Source organism: Micromys minutus, assembly GCF_963924665.1.
Source record: "Micromys minutus genome assembly, chromosome: 3".
NCBI classification, from domain to species: domain Eukaryota; kingdom Metazoa; phylum Chordata; class Mammalia; order Rodentia; family Muridae; genus Micromys; species Micromys minutus.
The window spans coordinates 66051377-66068891 of record NC_137972.1 but is presented as its reverse complement, the minus strand read 5'-3'; the positions used below and the strand labels follow the sequence as shown (position 1 = coordinate 66068891).

Below are 17515 nucleotides of genomic sequence, written 5' to 3'. Positions count from 1 at the left end.
GGTTGCCATATTTACTCCCAGGTTTATTGCTGGTACAGAGGCTAATAAAACATCTAAGCCTCAAACACTTGGCAGAGCTGATCTAAGGCCACCAGAACAGATTAAACCTATCTATGTCAAGACACATTTAATTAAAAATGAAAAAAGGAACTGTGCTTGGCAAGTGTGGTAATTCCAAACAAGTGAATATGCAGGCATGTGGGGATGTAAGAAAGCAAACACGTTTAGACATCCTGTAAGTGGTTCTATAGAACAACACAAAGCACTCATCCAAACTCTGCAACTGCTGACTGATGTGCACGCTCACCACCCAGGAAATCCCCCGAGCTTCACAAACCAGTATGACATCATCCCATATGGAGCAGACCAGGTGGGGAGAGTAGCTGCTTGTGGCTCTTTGGATGCACTACCACTTGCCAATGCTGCTTTCCAACCTGGCTGCCTGGCCTGCTGCTGCCAAACAGGGAGCCCAGGAAGCCACACAGGTGTTAGAAAGATGTTTCTCTCAAAATCTCATTTCCTAGCTCTATGACAGGGGCTGCATAATAACATTTCCACACATGTGTGAGGTACCTTGATTGTACCACCTGCCCTCACATTACCCCTTCCTCCCCCAGCAGTCCTCCTTACATAAGACAGCTTGTGCTGCCTGTCTTCCCTCGATGCTCCTTTTTCATGGTGCTGTGCTATGTCTGTGTGTGTGTGTGTGTGTGTGTGTGTGTGTGTGTATGTGTGTGTGTGTGTGTGTGTGTGTGTGTGTGTGTGTGTGTATGCTGGACTTTCCTTACCCTTTCAGTGGGATGATGCCACAGTGATCGAGGACAGTATCTCTTTGAAGGAGACCTGTGACCCTCCTAGTAGACAGCACGGAAGATCCTGCCTTCGATGTTTAGGAGCACCACACTGATTCCCATGGGCGGCACTAAGTTACACTGCTTCCAGCACTGCGACGGCACTTCCTCTTTGCTTCCCTCCAGTGCCACCGATGCTTATGTCTTATATTATTTGGAAGGGATTTTTTTTTCTTTTTACAGGAAGAGGAAGGAATCAAGTTCCAGTCTTCTAAATGTGGATAATCTGGTTTCCTCGGCAACCACTCATTAAAGAGCCAATCTTCAATGTCTATTTTCCATACTTCTCACAATCACATAGCTGCAACTGCATGGACTTATCTTAGTCTACTTTACTTTCTCTCTTTTTTCCCTTTGTGCCAGCTCTGTGCTGGTTTTTTAGCTTTGCTCTGCAGTATGGTTTGATGAGGTATCGCCATATGCTAGTGATGCTTTTACTTCTGTTAAGACTCCTGCATCTGGATCTACTTTGGAGACCATTCCATGAGCTACTAAGAAATCATGTGCCCTATAGCTGTTGTGTACAATACCCTGGAGATGTCCATATTTAGTCTGTAATGCAGCTGAATTGTGACAGTTTTGTTTGTATTCTTCTCAATGACCTATAATCAGGGAGGTGTGTTAGCTGCTTTTCTCATCACTGAACTCAAACACCTGACAAGAAGCAATCTATGGGAGAAAAGGTTTATTTTGGCTCAGTTTGAAGGAGTCTTCTACATGGTGGGAAAGCATGGTAGCAGTAGGAGTGACAGCTGGGGCAGCTGCTAACACATATCTACAGGAAGCAGTTCCAGGCTATGAACCACAAAGTTTAACACTGGAAGTCACTTCCTACAGTGAGAATCCAGCTCCCACGGGTTCCAAATTCCTCCAAACAGCAGGACAGCTGAACCAAGTGTTCAAGTACATGCGCCCCTGGGAAACACTCACCTTCAAACCACAACACTTTGCCAAGGTCCCCAGAGGCTCATGGCCAGCTCAGGGAAAAATGCATTTAGTCCAGTTCCCTAAGTCACCTCATCTTACAGCTCTAACATTATTTAAAAGTTTAAAGCCCAGTAAACTTATTTTCTATGAAGTTAAAGAATAAGTTAGTTCCAACATAGACCGGTGCAGAGTAAACATTCCCACTCAAAAGGCAGAAATGGAGCAAAGCAAAAAACCAAACAAAACAAAAACAAAAAAACACACACAAGAAAACCAACAAAAAGCAAGAAGCCGAAGCTGTACCAAGGCAAGGCTGAAAACCTGCCTGGTACTTTGAACTTGTGACTTCTGTAGCCCAGCCTGCAGCTCTGGTGTCTTTGACACATTTGGCCTCTCTCTTGGGTCAGTCCATCCAATGTCTGCAGCTTGTTGGCATCTCCAGTATCCTGGAGTACTCAACACAACTTAGGAACCACCTTCACAGCTTAAGGCATAGCACTCCTAGGCAGTCACACAGGAACCCCAACTGTTACGTGGTGTTATTGAAAATGGGTACAAACCCCCATCTAACAGCCACTCCCACTGTTGCATTTTCATCCTGAGAAACCTTAACCATATGGACAATGTCAGGTTCACTGACAGCTCAAGGTGTTGCTTGAATCTCTTGGACCACAGCTGCAAATTGGGTATTTGGTGCTGGTACTGAGTACCAGTGAGCAGAGGGCACTTTCCTGGTGCCACATTCCAGCCATGTACTCTGATCTGAAATAAATTTGCACTGGGTGAGCTGTGCCCCCAAAGCACTTGTCTTACTGATTCTAAAGATCTAGGTTTATCGTTCATGACACGAATCTTTCTAAGAATCATGGCCGCTCGGTCTCTAAGAATCACGGTCACCAACTTTTATCTGGCTCAAGTTCTTTTCCTCTTAAACTGCGCATTCTGTTCATAACTTTAAGCAGATCCACATCCCTTCTCTCACTGCTCCTTCTCACCGTAAATCTAGGTAAACAAAGTGTCCAGTAATCATTCTGAGCCCAAATTTCAAATTTCCTCTGCCAAATGAAAGAGTCCATCTCTTTTGAGCTCTGCCTTATTCAGGTTCTCAGAACCGAGTATAGCACTGCTAGAGCATCTGGCAGACAGAATAGCTGTTAGTCCTTGCTGCCCTGTGAAGCCCTGTGAGGGCGGCCTTCACTCTCCGTGCTTCCACTGCACTGTCTTCCACACTCACACTGGATTGGCCCATCAGGCTGTGTCTGGAGATTCCAGGGCTGTGTTATACTGAAGCTCTAACCACTTCAGCATTCCTCCTGCACACCAGCTCCAAAGGCCTATAAAGTCAGTCAGGAAATGCCAGCAAAGACTCCACTTACTGCTATCAAATTTCTCCTTCTTGATTTTCCCATTGCTGTGACAAATACCCGACAGAAGGCAACCTACAGGAGATTGATTTTGGTTGGTGGTTTGAAGGAGTAAGATGCATCATGGTAGGGAAGATGTTAACGTGTGGCTGGCTCTTCAGTACAAGCTGTAGGACAGTCTAATGCCCTTTCCTGGCTGCCACAGGCACTGCACACACACACACACACTCTCTCTCTCTCTCTCTCTCTCTCTCTCTCTCTCTCTCTCTCTCTCTCTCTATCTCAAGCTGTATTATGATATCTGGGGGTCCTTTTGTAGTCACAAGTGCTTGAGATTCTAAAATCTCCAGTATCTGGATGTCCATCTCCAATAATTTGGGGAATTTTCTGCTATTATTTTACTCGGCAGTCTCTGGCTCATTTCTCCTTTCATACTTCTATGTCTATGAGTCTTAATTTGTTTTGGTTGGTTGGTTTTTTAAGACACCGTTTCTCTGTGTAGCACTGGCTGTTCTGGAACTCATTCTGCAGACCAGGCTGGCCTTCAACTCACATATCCGACTACTATTGAGTGCTGGGACTAAAGGCTTGTGCCACCATACCCAGCTTTTACATTGTTTGGTTGTTTTAAATTATATTCCAGAAATACTGTATATTCTACTCCTGCTTTCAAATTTCAAAAACTTACTATTTGGATGTTTTCATTCATCTACTACAGTTTCACATCCTAATAATCTGTTTTCACTTAATATAATCTATTGATGAGGCTTCTAACAAGCTTATTCAATTTACTGTTTCATTTTCTAAAATTCGATTTAAGTGTTTGAGAACTCCTGTCACATGCTGTGCTGTCTTTGCTGTGGCTTGTACTCTCTCTAACAGTGTCCAGTCCTCTCCAAGATTCCACTGATCACTCTTATGATTGGTCTTTTGAAGTCTCTGTCATCCACTTCATCACCATTAGCCCAATTACTGTGGACTTACATAGTGGAGGGTCATGTTGCTTTACTTTTTCCTGCTTCTTGTGCTTCTACATTAGGATTGATTGGGAACACTGATTATGTGTTCTTTCAGTTGAGTACTCACTATGGTACAGACAAACTAGGTTTTTATTTTCTGATAACTGGGCAGCTGCCTATTGCCTTGCTTCCCATAGTTTGCAGCTCAGTAGCCTAACACTCAGCCAGGGTGTGTAAGACACAGGGATAAAGAAACAAAGTGCTCCATGTCCCACAGGCAAATGGCTTGAAGGGAAGTTGCTCTGGCTATACTCTCTAAGATGCAGGGCTCAGGGGGTCATCTTTGTGGCTATGGGAATCCTATACATCAATTTGGATTCCAAGCTATTAGTTAGCCTTTAACAAAGCTGTGTTGTGTTAAATCAGTACTGAAAAATTGAAGATGCCCTTGTCATTTTCACAATGGTAAAAATTTATCTCATACATATTTGCAAAGTGTTTGTTTGGGGTCTACAAAATGGCTCAGTGGGTAACTGCACTTACCACATGAACATGAAGACCTGAGTTTGGCCCCAAAATCTCATGATGGAAGAGAACTGACTTCTTAAAGTTGTCCTCTGACCTCCCCAGGCATGGTCTGGCATGCCCTAATTGTTAAGTGATTTCACTAGGCCCCTCCCAGGGGAAACACCTGCCACCACCACCAGGTGCACCAGGTGCAGGCTTCTTAGAAAAGAATTACCTGCTTCCATAATCTGTCCACTGATGAGAGTGGGGTGTTGAGGTCTCCCACTATTATTGTGTGTGGTGCAATGTATGTTTTGAGCTTTAGTAGGGTTTCTTTTATGAATATGGGTGCTCTTGTATTTGGAGCATAAATGTCAAGGATTGAGAATTCAGAAGAGAAAGTGGGGAAAACCTTAGAATACATAGGCACAGGGGAAAATTTCCTGAACAGAACATCAATGGCTTGTGCTCTAGGATCAAGGATCGAGAAATGGGACTTAATGAGATTGCAAAGTTTCTGTAAGGCTAAGAACACTCTCAAGAAAACAAAATGGCAGCCAACAGATTGGGAAAAGATCTTTACCAATCCCACATCTGATAGAGGTCTAATATCCAATATATACAAAGAACTCAAGAAGTTAGACACCAGAGAATCAAACAATCCTATTAAAAAATGGGGTACAGAGCTAAGCAAAGAATTCTCAATCAAAAAATATCAAATGGCTGAGAAGCATCTAAGGAAGTACTCGACATCCCTAGTCATCAGGGAAATGCAAATCAAAACAACCCTGACATTCCACCTCATATCAGTCAGAATGGCTAAGATCAAAAACTCTGATGACAGCAGACACTGGTGAGGATGTAGAGAAAGAGGAACACTCTTCCACTGTTGGTGGGGTTGTAATCTGGTACAACCACTCTGGAAATCAGTCTGGCGGTTCCTCGAAAAATTGGACATAGTACTACCTGAAGACCCAGTTATTCCACTTCTGGGCATATACCTCAGAGATGCTCCAACATACAATAAGGACACATGCACCACAATGTTCATAGCAGCCCTATTTATAATAGCCAGAAATTGGAAAGAACCCATATGTCTTCAGTAGATGAATGGATACAAAAATTGTGGTATATTTACACAATGGAGTACTACTCAGCTATCAGAAACAATGACTTAACAAAATTCTTAAGAAAATGAATGCATCTAGAGAATATCATCCTGAGTGAGGTAACCCAATCACAAAAGAACAGACATAATATGCAGTCACTAATAATTGGATACTAGCCCCAGAAAGCTCTGAACACCCCAGAAACAACTCACAGGCCATATGAAGCTCAAAAACAGAAAGACCAAAAAGTAGAAACCGTCTTAGAAAACAAACAAACAAACAAACAAAAAAAAAAAATAACCCAGCAACAACAAGTGTATTGCACCCACTCAAAGTGGGGTACATTTAGACCATAAATCATTAATAACTCAAGAGCTAAGAAGATAGCCTTGTGGCAATTTTTGGTATTTAAAAATCATTATGTTTAATCCATACATACCAAGAAAACTTTGGCTATTTCCATTTTACATTTTGTTTTACATGTACTTTATGCTTATGGTAGCTAGTAAGATTTCAAACCATTAAAAAATCAAGTACTGACAAAAATATATTCATATAGTGTTATGCCAAAATGCTTTTAAAAACCTGCACACGTATCTCTTTTATAAAAATAAAGTTGTAAGGAAAAAAATTATATTGTCAATGAAAAAAAAAAAGACTGAGTATACATGGATCTTTCTTTGAATTCTGTTCTGCTCCACTGACTGTCTTGTCTATCTTTGTGACTGTTATGTTGTAATTACTTCATAATAGGTTTTGATTAGGCAGTTCAAATCCTCTACAGTTGTACTTCAAAATTGACTGTTTCTTGTGACTTTTTGAATTTTTGTTTGAATTATAAGAATCAAATCGTTATTTTTTTACATTCCTAAAACCTACTGGAATCTTGTGCTACAGGTACAAGGGACTATTGACATTTTTTTAATATGAGCCTTTCAAATAAAAAAAAAAAAGGATTACCAGGCACTCCAGCCCCCATCTTTCCCTTCCCAGGTTTTTCCCCTCCCCACTTCCTGTCCTTCTCTTGTCCCATCCTCTTCTCTGCCCTCCCATCTGCCTCTGTCCTTTCCCAGGTCCTTTCCCCAATAACCCTCCTTTATACGAGATCTGATGCATGGGGTAATACTCTCAGGAGCACACCTTGGCATGGGCCTGACAGGTACCCCCTTGCCACACTATATTTCATAACACTAATCATCCCACATACACGCACAAGTAAATATACTTTTGAAAAGTGCTAGAAAAGCCAAAGGACTAGTTACCTCTTTCTCTGACCGCTTCAAGTGGTTGCATCTGTCTAGGAACTGGTGTCCTGCCATGACCCACTCCTTCTGTACCAGGCTCTGAAATCCAGTAATTGTCCTGAAGTATGGATCCATCATCACTTGAACGAGGGAAGCTACCAGACAACTCAAGTCTCTGCCTTCCTCCTCTGTCAACAGAATGGAAAGAAGGCGATGACCAAAAGTGATCTTGACTGTAAGTTAGGTAATTCCACCTTCTATACTTAAATTGCCTTCAACATAGCCTGTGTAAGAAAATATTAGTGGATTCCAGCAGCTCTTAAATATGATAAACTTATTTTTTACAATTCATGTTCTATTTTTATTAGAGATCTATATGAGCCAAAAGAAGTATTAAAACAAGTCATCAGTAATTTTTTAAAAATTACCATCTTTTATCCTAATTCACTGGATTGCTCTGAAGATGCCGTTACACACCGAAGCACCGGGCGTGGGCTTAGCAGCAAATGGACTTCCATATGCCACTATTTGCAGACAACAGCAGTTCATTGCTCACATTTTTCTCTTTTCTTTTCTTTTTTTATTCTATTACATCCCAACCACAGTTTCCCCTCCATCCTCCTGTCCTGGCCACCCCTCCTTCATCCACTCCTCCTTTCCTTTGTGAAAAGAGAAAGCCTCCCAGGGATAGCAACCAAACATGGCATATCAAGCTGCAAGAAGACTAGGTACCTCCCCTCACATTAAGGCTGGGCGAGGCAACCCAGCAGGAGGGAAAGGGTCCCAACAGCAGGCAAACCATTTTTTACTTCTCAACGGTCTGTGGTAGAACATATTTCTAGAATGCATTCTACTACGGTTTGGTCAAGAATATTAAATAAAACAATCTTTCACTGGCAGTGATGACAGATGTCACCCAGCTCCCAGGAGGCACAAAGGCAGAGGCAGGTGGATTCCTATGAGTTTGAGGCCAACCTGGTCTACGGAGCAGTTCCAAGGTAGTCAGGGCTACAGAGAAACAAATAGACAAGAGACAACAGCCCGCAGAGGGTCTCTGTAGAGACCACTTCCTCACACGCCATGACTCAGAAGCGATGACAGCAGGGACAAGGCAGCATCTCCTTCCTGCCCTCCACGGCTATTTCCTTCAGCCTCCTGGATGTTCGGCTTTTGAGACAAAGTGTCAGTGTAACCCATACAGGCCTCAAAGTTGTAATAAGGCAAGGGTGGCAAATGAGCCTCCTATATCTGTCCCAAGTGCTAATATCCCAGTTGTGTGTCTTGTCACATAACTATTGTTCTTTCAAATGAACTTAGAGTCACCTTCATTTTAAAACCAGGTAAAATGAAGAGAAAACATCAACTGACAGCCTTTGCAAATACAGATGCAATAGTCATTAATAAAATGTTAATAAGACAAATTACTATGAAAATCCAGGAATTTTTCTCTAGAAAGCAGGATGGGCTGCTTTAGCTTTTGACAAAATAACATAGTATAGTTATAAAATAAAATTTAATAATATTATCTAGAGGCAAATTACCATCTGATATACTTCTATATTTATTCCTAATTAAAAAAAAAAAAAACTCCTAGCAAACTAGGAATTAAAGGAAACTTTATCAGAGGCTTCTCCTAGCCCCTACAACTAATATTCACCATGCATAATGGTAACATTTCCCTCTGAAATCAGAAATAAGACAAAGATGTCTACCATCAATACTTCTACAGCATGCTGTACAAGATGCTTGAGTCAGAACAATTAGACAAAGGAAAGGAATGAAGAGCAATAGTTATCAAAGAGATTAAAACCTGCACCTGTCAGCAATTGTAATCCCTGTATGTTAAAGATCAAGGATGAGGGACAGAGGAATGGCTCAGTTAATGACATGCTTGCCATGCACAGATGAGGACCTGAATTGATACCCACAGCACCTACATAAAAAGCTGAGTGCTGGGTAGATAGGAACAGGTGGATCCCTGATGCTCACTGACTAACCAGCCTAACAACCTATGAGCTCCAGGTTCAGTGAAAGTCATTGTCAAAAATGGAGGTGGGGAGTGGTTAACAAGGGCATTTAATGTTGACCTCTGGCCTCTATACCATGACCATAATATACCACACACACACACACACACACACACACACACATACACACACACACACACACACACACACACACACACACGAAAAATTTAAGGAGTTCAGAAAATAAGTACCAGAATAAAACAGTAAGATCACAAGACCTCTATATAAAGCAATGAAAATGCAGTGGAGAAAACACCATAATCACAGAAACATAAAAATACCTTAAAGATACTTACAAGATTTAATACATGCTGTGTTAACCTTGTGCAGTAAACCTGTAACCCCTGCTAACAAATGAAGGAAGATGAGAGAATATGGGGAGGCATTCCCTCCATGGTTTGGCAGATGCCATTCTCTCTAAACTGATCTACGAACTGACATACACACTCCAGTGGGCCTTTTTTAAACACTAGAAAGCACACAGAAATACCCAGAGTAGTGGGAAGAGTTTCAAAGACAATGTCGTGCAGTTAAATGTCTCCATTTTAAAGCTGACTGAAAACTACGGCACCCAAGATAATGTGGGAGCAGTACAAAGAGCTGACAGGATCTCAGTGGCATAAAAACTAAACCTTCGCCATTTATACTCAGTGATCTTCATAAAAGCACCACGCAATTTAATGGAGAAATGGAGGTCTTTTCAACAAATGATCCACATAATATCCACATAAAAGAGATAATTTAATCTCTTACCTCCCCCGTCTCTGTCTCTCTCTCTCTCACACACACACACACACACACACACACACACTCATTCAAAATGGATCAAAGGACTGAATTCCATAAACATTCTATAAAACACAGGGAAATGTCCCTATCTGTGACCTTGAGTTGGGCAAATAGTTCTTAAATATAATAAAGAAAAATATGATCCATTAAAAAATGGAGATATTATACTCAAAAAATTTAAATTAGTTTCAAAAGACAAAAGAATGAACAAACCATAGGAGAAAATGCACATGAATCATGTAGGACTAAAAGAGTTCACATCCAGAATCCATAGATAAGTCTTAGAAGTCACAGAAAGATGAGATGTAAAGGAAAAACACAGTAAGCCACACCCTCCCCTGTGCCTGGGTGGTGGCATGCTAGATGATGCGGATGTGGACCAGCCAGCATCCTCATCCATGCGGAGAAGGGAAAATGTGGTGCAGCTGGAACTATGGAACTAGTCTGGCAGATAAAGATATTCTAAAGAGACACCTGTGTCTCTAGATCTAAGTATCAGACCCCAAAGAAATGGGAATTCCCTAGGAATGTCTCACTAGGGGAGGAAACAGTGCTAGTCAGAGGATGATCTTGTTTCCCAGAGTGCTAACAACTTGTCAGGCTGAGGCCCAGGCAGTGCTGGGGCAGTGGGGGGTAATGCTGGGCAGTGCTGGGCATTGTTGGGGCAGTGCTGGGGCAGAGCTGGGTAGTGCTGACTGGGGCAGTGCTGGGCAGTGCTTACTGGGGCAGTGCTGACTGGGGCAGTGCTGACTGGGGCAGTGCTGACTGGGGCAGTGCTGACTGGGGCAGTGCTGGGCAGTGCTGGGCAGTGCTGGGCAGTGCTGGGCAGGAGCACACCTTGATTGAACTGCTTAGCTGAGCACATCCTTTGTTTAAACTCTAATCTCACTTCAGGACTCAGTCAGATGGACTTGAGTTTGCAGGATCTCTCTGGCCTTCTTCCTAATATGATCACACTGAATAAATTTCCACTTTTAATTTGACTCTTTACTGGCTCATAGAGGATGAATGGCTGGACCATTTTGGAGCACAGAGTGTGGTCCCCAAGTGCAATTACACAGCCACTTTAGAACATAGTTTGGCTATTTCTTAACAAGACAAACATGCTACATAACTCAGCAGCATAAAACTATCCAAAACAACTGTGTGCAATTCTTTCAAGCAGCACTCTGTAATGGTCCCCATATGGAAAAACACTATGTCCATTAACAGGTAAACACATAAACTGATTGACAAACAATAGGATCATTTTTTTTTTACAACAAATAAGTTTTACTTAAATCAGGACTGTCCTCCAACAAAAACATCATTAGCCATTCATGATCTGAATTTGGTGTATGAATTAAATTATGGTATACATTAAAAGCCATGAGACATTTGTTTTGTAATAAGTAAGATACGCTATTAGGTCTGCCCTTTCTTCCTTCTTAATTCCAGTGAAGATCATTTTTGTTCCAGGGATGTACTTTTTGGGATTCTCCAAATACTCCCTCAGGGTACCCTCTCCCCAGGTGATGCCTTTGTTCTTGTTAGCATCTGTGTAAGAGAATCCAACAGCCTGACCTGTCTTCCGCCCAAACAGACCATGGAGATTTGGTCCAGTCTTATGCTTGCCTCCCTTTTCCACAGTGTGGCACTGGGCACACTTCTGAACAAAAATCTTCTTGCCTTTTTCAATATCACCCATTTTAAATTCACTCCAGGCTAGTCAACACTACAAACATCCAGACTCTTAGACAAATGTCCACTCACGGTCTATTTTTTTAAAAATCACTCATACACATAACATAAATGAACGAACCTCACAAACACTTGTTAGATAAATGAAGCCATAGACAAAAGACCACATACTGTGTGATTCAAAAGATATAAACTATCTAGAAAAGGCATTTCTACAGAGACAGAAAGTAGCCTACTGATTTGGTGCTAAGATACAGGCAGATCTCTGTGAGTTCAAAACCAGCCTCATCTATACAACAAATTTCAAACCAGTCAAGATTATATAGTGAGACCCTATCTCTACTGTCCCCATTGCCCCTCAAAACAAAGCAAAACAACCTTTGGAATGATGAAAAATTCTATCAGTGAGGTCTGGGGAGGTGGCTCAGTGGGCAAGGATCTTGTTGTATAGACCAAACGATGTGAGTTCATATCTTTGGAACCCATGTAAAAGCCAGATGGAATAGTAGTACATTATCTGTAATTCCTGTGCTCCCCTACTGAAGACGAGTCAGAACAGCAGGGTTAGGAAGCCTGCAGGCCAGTTAGCCTGCTATACACAGCAATGAACAGAAGCCCAGTCCAAAGCGAAAGGCAAAAACCAACATTCAGGGTTTTCCTCAGATCTCCTGGGTGACACTGCATTTGTCTGACCATATTACAAACAAAATACCTAGGCTTTCTATCTACTAAGTGATCAGTATGATCAATGTGCATCATACCAACTAATAGTTTAAACCTCACTTACATGTTATTGAAACAGGCTCAGTTCTCCCAAAACCTATGTGCATGGAGAAACTAGGGCTCATTCCTAATAATATGAGAGCACTCCGTAGTAAAGAGGAGAAATCATTGGCTACTTCATTTGGATTTATAATTTCAAATTATTTTTTTTAGGATCAAAATTAAACATGAATAAGAAATAGCAAGATTAGAGAGGATGCCTTGGCCAAATTGGCATCAAATACCAGTCAGGGACGGCACCCACCCTCCCAGGAAAGAGGAAGGATGCACAAAGTGGGAGAGTCCTTTCTAGTCAGCCAGCGGTCTCTGAGCCAGTGACAGGACAGGCACGGCCTGCAGTGTGCCGGGTGGTGCTGCAGCACTGTGGAAGATCAGCTGAGACTTACGCTAATGTCAACCGTCAGGAGCCACAGTGGCTTCCCTAGTGTCCTCAGCAATTATTTTAATTACCTTGCAAGACTACAGAAAGATGCTGGCTTTCAAGAATGTACACAAGTTCGGCTGAGTGTTTGAGGAAAGCCCTGAGGAGAAAGAAGGAAAAACACTGTTAGTTATCCAACTCCTCCCATATATACATGCCTTTGTCTGCTGCGACATCTGGTCCACCTGCATAGATAGATTTGAAAAGTGCTTGAAATCAAGCAAAACTCATCATCTACTATATGCACACACATTCAACTTTTATGAAGTTTTCTGGTATTTCCAGGAATATTCCCACTTTAGGGAATAATATCAGGGAAATTAATCAATATTATAAAGTAGAGGTGGCGATGAGGCAGGGGCTGTAGAGGGCAGGGATTGGGGAGCACTGGGGAGAGAGCTGAACTATGATAGGGTGGACACTAATGAAACCCACAGATGACAGCAACGCTGCCTGTCTGGTTGGATGCTGCCCTCCAGCTAGATAAGAAGTTACCCTGAGGGATGCTAGGTGAAGGGCATGTGGCTCACTCTAGTATCTTTTACTTCATGTGAACCTATAATTATTGCAATACATAAAGTTAAAAAGAAAAGTCGACAAACCTGACATATTCTAACCACCGAGTACTCTCCAGTGAAGACAACCATTTCTCTTCAGTTTCTTCGAAAGGCTCTGCATTACATACAACAATGCTGTTAAGCTTAGCTTTACACAATCAACATCAGACTTAAGCAATATCCCACACATATTAAAGAATTAGCTTTGAGGAGATAGCACACACTTTTACTACGGTAAGCACTTAGGAAGACATGCTTATGATTCTTGTTTTGCTTTTGTTTTTTGTTTTTTAAAGACAGTGTCTTGCCATGAAGCTCAGACTAGACTTAAAACTCTAGGTCCTCTTACTTCACCTACTCAAATGCTGGAGTCATAGACATGGGCCACTGCACCAAGGTGACATGCTACAATTCTATACTGAAGCAGAAGAAAGCATTCCCTCAGATCTTGTCTTCTACCCTTTGGCTTTTTCAGGGAAATCGCGGTAAGTCCAGCAATAGCTAATTCTGTATCCTGAGGGCTATGAGTCCTGCCTCCACAGAAAGTGACCCTAGACTAGACCCCACTTCACAGCACTGCTGCCCTAGATCCCATCTTCCCTGTGTCTCTTCACCTTCACAGTTGCCAGGATTGCCTCTGTGTGCGTGTAACCCTGGGACATTCAAGGCCACACGTTGCTAAGATCTCCTGCCCTAACAGTGCCTATTCATCATCCAAGACCTGCCACAAAGCCAGTTTTCCACATGCCCAGGAGACACAGGGCTTCTACTCCAAAGATGCTTTCATCAGACATCCTTCTCAGAGCAAAGTTGCAACCAGAGTCTAGAGTCTACTAGAGAGAACCCTAAGGCTACACACAATATATGCTGAGGAGTTACTAATCTTGAAATCTAAGCTTATGCACTGGAATCTCAGTTGTATCTGTCTACTGAGCAAATGCTTCTTTAAGGTAGTCTATATCCTTCATGGTTTGGGGAAATTTAACAGGTTTGGGTTTTTTTTTTTTTTTTTTTTTTTTTTTTTTTTTTCTCTCTCCAAAACCAAGAGAAGTTTAGACTTTATTTTCTAGGGATTGAGTCTCTTCTTATATGTATCTACTATATTTTTAAGGCACACCACTTTTCCTGATTGTTCTGACACAATTTTTTATTCCTATTCATTATTTATAGGCACAAAGTAAAAATTTAAATGTCATTACCATTTACACACAGCTGCTTAAGTTTTACAAATGCCGCTTGTATTTCTTGGATATTGGGCAAAGTCTTATCCAAATCTGACTTGTAAACATCACTTCTCTGTGGATGACTTTTAGTTACGGCATTGCAAATCCTAGTAAAGACAAAGTCCTTTAGTATCTGTTCATCCATTTCTTCAACAGTGAACATTTTACATTCAGAAATATTTTATATGTCCCAGGATAATTATACAATGGTGTCAGCCTATGGGGTCTAGTGAGGATGACAGGCAATAATTAAATGGCCATCACATATAAATCAAATGGAATGTAAAGTGCCTAAGAACTGAGAGGTAGATGAGGCCAAGTCAGTGGAGAGTGTTCACCCCATGAAGGAGGAACATGAAAAAGGTGACCAGAAGGGAAGAGCCCTGTTGGGACAGTGAAAAGACCAGATGGCTGTTTCAGGTGGCTGGAGCCCAGCAAATAACACAGAAAGAGAAAATGACAGCACCAATAACACACATGGGGTGAAGCTGCGGCAGCAGTATGTGGGTTTATAATGTTCCTGAAAAACTGTCAAAATCATGAGGGGTTGCAGATGGAGAAAGGGGAGGAAGACAAAGGCATCTGGCTGGGAGACATGGTGGCCAGACCCTTGAGTTCAGTTTCAGATATAAAGTTTAAAGGGCCTTGAAGGGGTCCACACAGAAGCCAACAAGCTAGCTAGAGATAATATCAATGTGCTGGTTACTAGAGCCATAGCCCTCAGTGACCTTCTCTAGAAAGGAACACAGATTAAAAGGAAGAAGAGGCATTAGAACCAGCCTGTGGAAGATGCCATCCCAGCAAGGAACAAGGGCAGCAGCTGCGCACCCCAGAGAAGCTTCCTCCTAGTGATAGGGAGGTTACTGCTGACTTTAGCAGACATCACCCAACTCATATGTGCAGACTCATTAAAACCATTTTCTAAGCTACTATGACTTCATAGATGTAAACAAGACACATAAAATTGAAAGAAGTTTAATTTATCCTTACGTTTATAAAATGGAAATCACTGTATGTTAAACAAGTGTCTTATCAAACAAAGATCATTTTACTATATTCCTTCTTTTTAAATGATAATCATTGTATATAATGTTTGGCGATACTATTCCCAGTTAGTTAGAGGCCTACTACTTTAGTCTACGGCATCAAGGATGCAGACAGACAGACACCACTCTCCGTTACCTCTGGTCAATCTTCCTCTGCTGCAGCACATCTTTGATGAGGGCCATTCGCACCAGAGCACTGCCGTTAGAGTGGCTCCAGCACCAGAACTAGGAGACAAGCAGAAGCCTCGAGTAACTGGATAAAATCTGTGGGCATCAGCATCAATTAGCATCAATGACATCCAACAGAAGTCACTTACTGGCATTCTTCTTCCAACAAAAGAATGGGAAAAGATCTTCAGGTCTTGGTCTGCTAGTGAACTTGGCACGACAAAGTATTCTGGAAGGCTAGATGGGAGAGAGACAGGTCATGCATGAGCCCTGTGTTCACCTAAGTTCACTCCATTCTAGTCACAGTAGAGTGAACCTCGACTAAGAAAACGCACCACCAGACTGGCCTGCAGGCACCTGTGGGGCATTCTCTTGATTGATGATTGATGTGGGAGGACCCAGCTCACTGTGGGCAGTACCAGTCCTGGAATGGTGCTCCTGGGTGCTATAAGAAAGGTTGGGCAAACCATGAGGAGCAAGCCAGCAAGTCACATTTATCCATGGCATTTGCCTCCTAGTTTCTACTGTGAGTTCCTGTCCTGACTTCCTTCAGTGATGACTAGTGATGTAGAAGAATTTCCCAAGTTGCTTATAGTCATGGTGCTTAATCACAGCAACAGTGACCCTAACTAAGATACTGCCCATCACCGATTACTAGATAATAAAAATGTGATTCATATACACAGTAGAAGTGTATTCAGTAGCTAGGGAAAATGAAATCATGATGTATGCAGAAAAATGGATGGAGGTGGAAATCATTATGTTAAGTGATACAAGCCAAACATAAAAAGACAAATACTACAGTTTTTTCATGTCAAATCTAGATTTAAATTTGTGAGGAGTATATGTTTGTCAAGGTCATGAAACTAGGAAGAGAAACATGAGGGGAATGAAACCTGTTAAGGGAGTGGGGAAGAGGGAAAAAGTAGTGGAACACGTATAACATGAAAGCAAGGGCATGGTACTTGGGGGGAGAGACCATCAAGAGGGGGACAGAAGGAACTGGAGAGAAATGTGGGCGCAGAGATGAATCAGAACAAAATACAATGGCACATATGTAAGAAAATGACATTATGAAACCCATTAATTTTAAACTAAAAACTTAATTATCAGGAGCTGGGAGACAAGCCAAGCACTAAAGCTTCTGCCACTGAAGTTGAGGACCTGAGGCTGAGCCCCAGAGCCATGTACAAAGCTGGCATAGGTGGCTCCTACTATGATCCAGGGCTGGGGTGGCAGAGGCAGATGGATTCCTGGAGCTCACTGGCCAGTCAACCTCACCTAACCAACAAATACATGCCATCTCAAAATAAAATGGTGTACCAAGTCTGAGGAATGGTACCAGAAGTGGCTGGGTACCACATACACACATACACACCACCACAACTGACTTTTTTAAAAGGAAGAAGTGATGTGTTCTGTGGCCCTCATTCAAAAAAAAAAAATCACATTTATTTCCACTTAATGTGTATCCCACTTAGCTGGATGGCCCTGAATCCATCTAAGGGAAGCACTAATAATCCTGTCCATCTCTGTTTATGTGTGTGATGTGCACAGTCCTCATAAAATTACATTTGACCATGAGGAACATACAGAACAATTTGAAATTATTTCCTAGAATGACTTATCAAACACATATACACCATCTAGAAAGCATATTCCTGTGTATATCCACATCTTGATAAGCTGTGGGGAAAAAAAGGTGGTAGGCAAAAACAAACAAACAAACAAACAAAAAAACCAAAAACAAAAACAAAAAAAGAGAGAGAAAAAAAAAAAAAAAAAAAAAAGAAACAAAAACCCAAAGCTCTGCAATGTGGTTTGAATAAGAATGTCCCCTATAAGCCCATATGCCTATGT

The 17515-nt window shown here is 41.8% G+C and overlaps 2 protein-coding genes across 2 annotated transcripts in view; both read right to left on the bottom strand.

Annotated features, from left to right (window-relative positions):
• Positions 1-17515, bottom strand: part of MTMR10 (myotubularin related protein 10) — a 50128-nt gene that overhangs the window by 6432 nt on the left and 26181 nt on the right. The window contains exons 8-13 of the mRNA XM_080914067.1: positions 15805-15892; positions 15624-15712; positions 14418-14548; positions 13264-13333; positions 12691-12761; positions 6980-7149 (exon numbers count right to left, since the gene is read on the bottom strand). Of these exons, the coding sequence (XP_080770193.1) occupies positions 6980-7149; positions 12691-12761; positions 13264-13333; positions 14418-14548; positions 15624-15712; positions 15805-15892 (619 nt within the window). The remainder of the gene's footprint in view (positions 1-6979; positions 7150-12690; positions 12762-13263; positions 13334-14417; positions 14549-15623; positions 15713-15804; positions 15893-17515) is intronic.
• On the bottom strand, positions 11120-11464 carry LOC308418323 (cytochrome c-like; the record flags this gene model as incomplete). Its single annotated transcript, XM_080913708.1, has 1 exon — positions 11120-11464. The coding sequence occupies one exon, from the start codon at positions 11462-11464 to the stop codon at positions 11120-11122; it is 345 nt and encodes a 114-aa protein (XP_080769834.1).